The 8,909-nt window shown below is 42.2% G+C and overlaps 1 protein-coding gene across 1 annotated transcript in view; it reads right to left on the reverse strand.

Moving 5' to 3' along the window:
• The window catches only part of STK4 (serine/threonine kinase 4), a 91,843-nt gene extending 83,217 nt beyond the window's left edge, over positions 1 to 8,626 (reverse strand). Inside the window, exons 1-2 of the mRNA XM_055303569.1 lie at positions 8,538 to 8,626; positions 3,324 to 3,404 (exon numbers count right to left, since the gene is read on the reverse strand). Of these exons, the coding sequence (XP_055159544.1) occupies positions 3,324 to 3,404; positions 8,538 to 8,572 (116 nt within the window). The 5' untranslated portion in view covers positions 8,573 to 8,626. The remainder of the gene's footprint in view (positions 1 to 3,323; positions 3,405 to 8,537) is intronic.
• Positions 8,627 to 8,909: the final 283 nt, after the last annotated feature.

Raw genomic sequence — 8,909 nt, forward strand, 5'->3', positions numbered from 1 at the left:
CCTGTAACTATCTGCTCGTGTTCATCACCTGGTGTTCTTAAGGATGTTATTCCCTCCTTGTATCTTTTTGAAAATCAGCAACAAACATGTTAAATCCCTTCTGAGATTGCTTCATTGTTTCTATTTCCTTAGATGTGAATTCTACCATTTGTTCTGCTCATTATTCCATAGCAGTATATTCCTTGATTGGGTTTTCTTTTATCTCAAATGATTTTCCTCTACACAGTGCTAACTGCCACAAGCATTTCATGTATCTTGATGGTTTCATGGTTCTCTCATCCAGTTAGCAAGATGCTACAACTTGAAGTTGGTTTTGTGTTAGGAGTTGGGGGATTTTTGCCTCTCTAAATCCCAAACCTGAATGTAGTCAAGGCCCAGTTCCTATTGTCAAACCAGTACTCCACTTTTTTCCCAGGCCACAGGCCAATGAGATTTTCTAACAGTGATAAGGCAAATTTATTTCACCTTTAGTTCATAGATGGGGAGCCTCATCCATCCCACAACTTCATGTAGGAAGCACACCTACCATCTTCTGACAAGGACAGGGCAAGCTTTACTCTCCTCTTACTATTACATAGCTTTTCCATCCCTGGTCCATAGCTGGCCATGTGTGCTTTTATTTAAAAATTTAATTTTCACTCCTTAGTTTTATCTATTTGAAATGGAAAGAGAGGTCTCTGCACATACTCAGCAGTCCTGACCAGAAGACTTCCCACACTTCCCTATACTATCTTGAGAGCAAAGAATACTCCAATAGCTTATATGAACAAGTAAGATTCATGATTCCACATATCACACTTACAGTGACCTGAAAAGAATTTAGAAGGCTTCAGTTATTGTTGCTTTTAGGCAAGTCCTGTAAGACCTGATTCCCTACATAATAAAAACTACAGTGACTCAATGAATTTTGACCAGTAGAGAACAAAAATGATGGGGAAGTAGGAGTTCTACATGAGCCATACAAAGCAAGGATCAATTTGGAAAAACAGAAACAATATAGTATCTGAAGCCAAATTAATTAGATATAAGTCTTAACAATACCACTCATTAGCTATGAAATGAGGAGCAAGATGTTTTTGTTATCCTATGACAAAAACTTGAATGAGTCAAGGTGTAAAACTTTAAGTATAATAGAAGGAAAAAGGTGCTAAGTTCTTATTCAAAATACTTTCCAAGCATGGGTCACTTGTCCTGGTCTGGAGTGTTGGATCTACTCTGCCACAGATCCACAGGACTTCCTCCATATAGAGAACTGTGGGTTCCAGGGACTCTAACACAGTCCATCAGGCAGAGCTCATTTCATAAGGCACAAGTCAGTGAGTGTTCACAATCTACTCATTTTCCAGAACAATTAAAGGATGGCATGGCAGTTTGTATTTCAACAGTTAAATGGAGTTAAGGTCTTCCTCCAGGATTCTGTTAGTTCAATGAAGCTTGTTCAGGTTCATTCAGTCACGATGACAGAAATCCAAGCATCTATGGTAACACTTAAAAGAACACTATGGATAAAACAAGGAGAAAGATCTGAAGCTTTATTTCGATTTTCTTGCTGGTTTTATCTTTGTAAGGAAATTCCAAGTTTCTCGATGAAGCCACGCACAGATCTAAAAGACAATTAAAAACAATCATAATTAGCTTAGTTGCCCCTTCTTGTATTATCAGAATATATTACTGAGATATTTTCTGTCTGTAGTTTTCTTTTGGTGTTCCCCAAACCCAATCAACTCAAACAGGGCTCCCTCCAGGAATGCCTAAATATACTGAGGATTTAAGATTTAACTGTAATTTGATATGATATGGTCTGAAATATGCTTCAGTGGGTAGATTTAACAACAAAATAAGCATAGCTGCCATTTATTGAGCACTTACTATGTGACAGGTACTATACTCAGTACTTTACCCCTATTATCTTGTATTTTGGGTAATGCTGGACATAACCCAAATGACGTGTATACTAATATCTGTGCTTTTTAGCTGTGGTTTTTGAAGCTTCAAAATATTAATTTGCTCAAGCTCACTCATTTATTGTAACTAATAAACAGTAGAGCAAGGGTTTTAACACAGGTATAACCTCAGAGTTTATGCCCATACTACTGTAACACACTTCTATCAAAATTGAAAGAAACAAGTTAGTTACCCATTTAATTATGCCTACCATGCTTTATCTTATTCAACCTGTAAACACTGCGAGATGAAGGGCATTAGACTCACTTCACTGAGGAAACTAGCAAGGAGACCAAGCTACAGCTGAAAAGGACGGGCAAGAGATGTGGAAGGTCTATCACTTTCCCATACCTTTAAGGATGCCAAGTCAACTTGCAGTCTTTGCATTCATTTTGTACTTGTCTTCTAACAGCACAGCTGGTGGCCTCTTTTACTTCCCTTCTCTGGTTGATGTCTTCATTCCAAAGAGTATTTTTCCAACTTATAAAAAGATGACTAATGTTTTTTACAAGGAGGCAATCCATGAAAACAAAACCTACGCCATGTAATCCAGGATCAAGTTTAACATTGCTGACCTATATTAGACATACATAACACTAAACCCCAAAATAATTTAATGACATATAAGACTTGATTCCAAGGACACACAGCACTTAAACAATAGACATTTTAAAAAGTAAGTATTTCAGGTCTTCTCTTGAACTATAAGTACTCTTGAGAGACTGAACATGTAGACACACACACACACACACACACACACACACACACCTGCTTATTTATGCAGAAACTATCACTGAAGAATACACAAAAAACCACTGTTACTAAATACCATTTCAGCAGTATTTTATACACTTATTCACAAATTTGGATTTCAAGTAGTCCGCTGGTTCCCAACCTGGAATTGTCAACCTCTTGGAAGTTGTGAAGGTAGTGACAGTCCTTGATTTACTTACTATACTTCACAAAGCTACATTAACTAAAAAGCTGAATTCCATTTTATTGAAACAATAATTATTACGAATTAACCAGAAACTCTGAACAGCAAATAAAAATGATTAATAAAAATTTTAAATGAAGCGTAGTCAATGCTGTTACGTAAAATCATGTAAATTATGGATTCTATAAAAGAGAAAACAATAGATGCCCTTGGTGTTGAAGAGGCATCACTAAATCTGTCTATAATAGTAAGGAGAAAAAAGGGAGAGGGCGTTTCAAGCTATATATTTACCCCACCCACCCACCCAGAGCAGTGCCATATGTAACATTCCTCCTCCTTAAGTTTGTGAATTATTGGCATAAGAAAGGTTCAGCTCCTTCTGCTGTTGGAGGAAGAAAAAGATTGGGACCTACCAGTCTACCTGTATTTTCTGTACACTTACCCTTCTCCAAGTTTCTCTAAGACATCAAATACTTCTTCTGGTTGTTTAGTTAAACTATCTTCATCCAACTTTTTCAGCTGCCTGGGAATGAAGAAATAAACACAAAATCCTTTTTGCTTGCTAGCAACTAGACCACAAAATGCATTACATTACAATTAGCATCTTAGGAATTGCTCTATAAAGCTTCTACTAGTAAACAACAACAAAAGCAAGCTAACAGACTTTTTAAAAAGCTTTATTTATTTAAGTAATCTCTATACCTATTGTGGGGCTTGAACTCATGACCCTGAGATCAAGAGTCCCACACACTTCCGACTGAGCCAAACAGGTGCCCCAAGCTAAGAGTCTTAAGGGATGCTGAAGGGCTGTCCATGGCAGTATTCACCTGTCCTGGGTCTCTCTGGTAAACATAATCAGGACGAGAGGGTAAAGAACTACCAAGCATCATACTACAGTTCAACAGATATAAGAAATTTTCTAACAAAAGTTGTTCTCAAATGGTTTTGACTGCCTTAAGAAGTCCCTAGTTCCCCATCACTGGAGAACTTAAACAGAACATGAATCATCTTTTGGCTTAAATGCTACAGAGTTGATTCAAGCTTTGACAGAACCTTTGAAATCCATTTAAATCTTGAGATTCCATGAATTAAAATAGCATAATTATCTCTTCAGAAGAGATGTTTAATGTAAGGTTAACTACAAATTAAAACATGGTCTCAGGGATCCCTGGGTGGCGCAGCGGTTTGGCGCCTGCCTTTGGCCCAGGGCGCGATCCTGGAGACCCGGGATCGAGTCCCACATCGGGCTCCCAGTGCATGGAGCCTGCTTCTCCCTCTGCCTATGTCTCTGCCTCTCTCTCTCTCTCTCTGTGACTATCATAAATAAATAAAAATTAAAAAATAAAAATAAAAATAAAATAAAACATGGTCTCAGACTGGAGGCCAAGGAAGACAGAGACTCTTGCTCTCTCTAAGCAAGATTGTGGTAATTGGGTCAAAACATAGGGATTCTATTGGTATCACAGAAACAGAAAGTGGAAGGTATACACTTAGACATGATCAAAAGTGAAAAAGAACTATGCAGCTAGGAATTTCAAACAGACTCAGAAAGAGACTCCCATGAGCAGTTGTGTACCTCCAACAAGTCCCCAAAATCAAAGACACACGGCTGCCTATAATTTCCAGATAATTCAGATTTTTCTGACTATGCTAGACATAGTAAATAACAAACATGAGAAGTTATAAATTAACAATTTTTTTAAAACTCTGAGACATCTGAAATTTATTAATGGGCTTAAAGAAGGAGCTTACCAAGGAATATTTATGTGTGTGTATGTGTATATCTTCTACACAATGGTTTCCTGAAACTACAAAGGACAACAAAGAAAAGAGAGCTCAGGAAATGGTGAAATTATGGAAGTAGTAACACTGGAAATTTCTTTGTAGAGAAAAGGTTTAAACTAGCTGGACAATACCAGTTTTTACAAGAAAAGACTTGAATTACACACACACACACACACACACACACACACACACGCACAAATGTGTACCTTCCTGGAGGAAATAACAAAACCAGAAGAAAATACAGAAACCCCTGAACACACTGAGTGTATCCACCCATAAACACTGATCCCTAAAGGACAATCTCGCATGATTCTATAAATGTCAAAGACTACACACGAGAGAAATGGTGAAATGCTCCAAGTCAGTAATTGCCACAACTTGAAAATTAACAAAATGACCACAGTGACCTTTGAAAATCAAAAGGTCCTAAACATTAAATTCCAATGACATCATAAAAACTAGCTTCAAAACAAAAAGGGCTGAAGTGAAACTCCTCTTAAACTTCAGAAGTGAACTCAGACCTCAGAAAGAACATCGCATGAACCAGGGAGATTGTGTGTGTGTGTGTGTGTGAAGTACTGAATTCATAATTGTATAAACAATGGACAATACCTCATTTCTCAAGTATAATTAAACAGCTTATATAAAGGAAGATCAAATGTGTTCTTTTGAAGTGTTGACTTTGTGGTTTATAAAAAGCAAAACTCACTATTTCAATTACTCTGAGACCACAACATAACAAAGGAAACTGCCCCAGGCATAAGAGAAACAGCTGCAAGCCCCTGATAATCCTCTGACAGACAAACTGTATATACCTGCTCAGAGACTTCTCTAAAACAATCTACTTGAGTTTTTTGTTTGTTTTTGATCAGGGCTTAATAGATCTTTATCTCTCTGCCTAATAACCCAGAGGTGGCCAATAAATATCTCCTAAATGGATCAATGAAGGTACTGATCAGAACCCCAAACTTTTATTGGCAATCCTTGTCAGTTTCCGAAGAACAGAATTACCCCCTAAAAAGGATTACCAGATTATCAACAATTAAGATTTCTATGGAAAATCTTTTGATAAGTTACTCTTAATGATATTTTATACCATAAGTCTTCATGGAAGAAGCACAAAACAGCCTCACTGATGAGTCAGCTTTCAGCTGGGACTTCCCCAGGTCCTAGGTAGTTTCACTGCTCACTCATAAAAGAACAGGCCTGGCCAACACAGCGTCTGTGGACCAAACACCAGCAGATGCTCCTCTCCTAAGTCAGATGGCCACATGGCCAGCCAAGCATCCCAGAATTGCACTCTACATCCTCCACCATACTATCATTATCTAACTCCAGCTCACTTTTAAAAATCATAATCTCCTACATAAACCATCAGCTTTAATCTCCCATCATTCAGTCACACAAACGTCAAGCTCATGAACACAAAGAGCATTTCTTGCATTGAGATTGCTATCCCTTGCTGGAAACACATGCCAACTGAATCTCTGAAAAGCCATCATATCTCTCCAAACATAAACAAGGGTATTTATGAAGTAGTTACTCACAGGTTTGGCTCACTCTGAAGCCTCTTTCTCCATCTTAGGACTCTTACAAGGTTCATTTTATTTATGTATACCTATCCCTCTTTCCATTCAGAATTTGCTATGGGTACAACAAATGTGTAAGATAAATTGATGATTTTTTTTAAATGATAATAAATTAATATTTGTGCCCCTCCCTAAATTGCTCTGTTCAAGTCCTAAGCCCCAGGACCTCAGAATGTGACTTTATTTAGAGACAGGGACTTTAAAGAGATAATTAAGGTAAAATAGGTCATATGGGTGGGCCCTAATTCAATATGATTGGTGTCCTTATAGGAGATAAGGACGCATAGAGGTATAGAAAGAAGACCATGTGAAGACACAGTAAAGAGACAGCCATCTAATGCAACTAATAAAGTTAATCTACTGCAGATTAGGTACTTCACTAGTAATGATGAGCAGGAAAGCACCAGTCATTCAAGAATTCAGCCCTGCAATGTCCTTCTCTTTCTCATTTAATAAATTTCTTAAAATCCAAAAGATCCAGGAATGAGCATGTCCAAAAGCAAAAAACGTGTACTCTTTTGCCCAAAATTATATAACACAAGGCAAACGTAGAAACAAAACTCAAGATTCTTAATTCTCTTTTCAATTAAACGGAATGCATTTCAGAAAGAAACATCACCAGTGTACATTTATAGCTGGATCACTATGGTGCTCTGGCAAATACTTGCTAACATACACGGGCCCTGTGGAACCGGGGTACTTCCAGAGCGGCATCAGAGGGAGCAGTTACGAGCATGGACTTTGAACCAGACCGCCTGGTTTAAAACCCCAGCTCTGCCACTTAACTAACTGTGGAATCTTCCACAAATCACTTAAAACTCTCTGTGCCTCTGTTTTATCACCTGTAAAACAGAGATCTGGAGATAACCACCTTCCTAGGATTGTTGTGAAGACCGAAAGAGTTATAATGAAGTGAACCACACAAAATTACCATTTTTATAGGTCAATTACGTGTGGTTCACCAGGAGACACGGAAAGCACTGAGATCGGTCCCCGGCACCCAGCTAAGTGCTGTATATGTAAGAATCATTATCATTTCCGTTCAGCACGCTACAGTAGGGTGAATTAGGAGTCCATCTCAACCAGCTATTTGCCTTCTGCAATGTTTGTGTACTTCAACTAAACCCCAAGTGTGCAGCCCAGGCACCTCTCCTTTGCCCCACACTCCCACACACTGAACACTTCCTAGTTTAGTGCTCATTCTGGTGCAGGAAGTCAGAGATCTCTGTGAAATAGAAGCTAACTACACTGCACCGCAAAGAAGCATGACTCTCTTGATCTCTGCTCTCTCCCTCTTTTTCTCCAGATGTGGCAAAGTGACACCAGACCCCAGTGTCCCCAGAGCAAATCAATGAGACAGCCAAAACCAACGCAAGAGTTCACACTTTCTAGGACCAGCCACATCCCTGATCTCGACTTAAAACAATTCCAGGTAGCAGCGGGATCTGGAGCTGATACAAAACAATAGAGGCCTGAAAAGGACCCAGCCTGGTCAGGTCATGACCCAGACCTACGGCAAAGAAGGAAGCACCTAGGACTGTATCTCAACTCTTCTGGGCCTCTGTTTGCCCTTCTTGAAAATATCCTCTTACTTCCTAATCCACCTCCTAATGTCAGGTTTGGAAAGCTGAGGATGTAAGGAAAACTAGGAAGGCACGGGCCACCAGGAATAAAAGATGTCACACTCCTCCCAGAGTGCAGACCCTACCCAGAAAATGCTCTAAATGCTATCCTGCACGAAGCCCTCCCTTGCTGGACCTTCGCCCTTTCTCGGTGTGCCTTCAGCCTTAGGCGCAAAGCCTTCCCCCTCCACAGATTCTCCCCACCGCATCCCGCGAGGGGGACCCCTTCCCTTAGAAAGTCCGCCCAGCCTTTCTCTGCTTGTACCTGACCCACACTTTGGACCCCTCTAGGTTCTCCTCCTGCTACAGCATCGCCCCTACCCCAATGAATGGGTCCTAGGATGGCCTCCCCCGAGCCGCCCCCGCCCTCGGCAGGTGCTCTCCCTAACTTGTCCCCACGTCCCTCAACAGCTGCTCCCCTCAGCAGTGCCCCCTCCCGCCAGGATTCCCCCCCCCGCCCACAGCAAGTGCTCTCCCTCCCCAGCCCCACGTTTATCACCCTGGGCGCGTGCTCCCCTCTGCTGGACCCCCTCCCACTCAGCAGGTGCCAGGATCGCCTAGCCCGGCTGGTCCCTGCCTCCGGGGCGCACCCGGTGCCTCCCCTCCGCCAGTTCCCGCCTTTCCCGGTCCCCCACCCCCTGCTCTCAGCCGTCCCCTCACCGGCGCGGCGGGTTCCTCAGCTGCACCGTCTCCATGGCGCTGCCGGCAGCCGCCCAGACCCGCTCACTGCTCCATCCTCCCCCGGGACCTCCCCGAGCCCGCCCCGCAGACCCTCCCACACTTCCGCTTTCCGCCCCCACCGGAAGCGGCGCGCGGTGCGCGAGCGGGGCGGGGCGGGGCGGGGCGGGGCGGCCGGGCGCTGGCCCGGACCACGTGGTGCGGAGCGTGAGTCACGTGGCGCGCGGCGCGCGGACCCGGAACCCCGAGCGTCCTTCCCCGGGCCGGGCTCCGTCCGCGGCCGCGCCTTGGGGCGACTCTGCTCGCCCCGGACGCTCGGACTCGGGCCGGCCCTCATCCCTCGGAGATACTGAG

This window comes from Nyctereutes procyonoides, unplaced genomic scaffold (genome assembly GCF_905146905.1).
Source record: "Nyctereutes procyonoides isolate TBG_1078 unplaced genomic scaffold, NYPRO_anot_genome, whole genome shotgun sequence".
Taxonomy (NCBI): domain Eukaryota; kingdom Metazoa; phylum Chordata; class Mammalia; order Carnivora; family Canidae; genus Nyctereutes; species Nyctereutes procyonoides.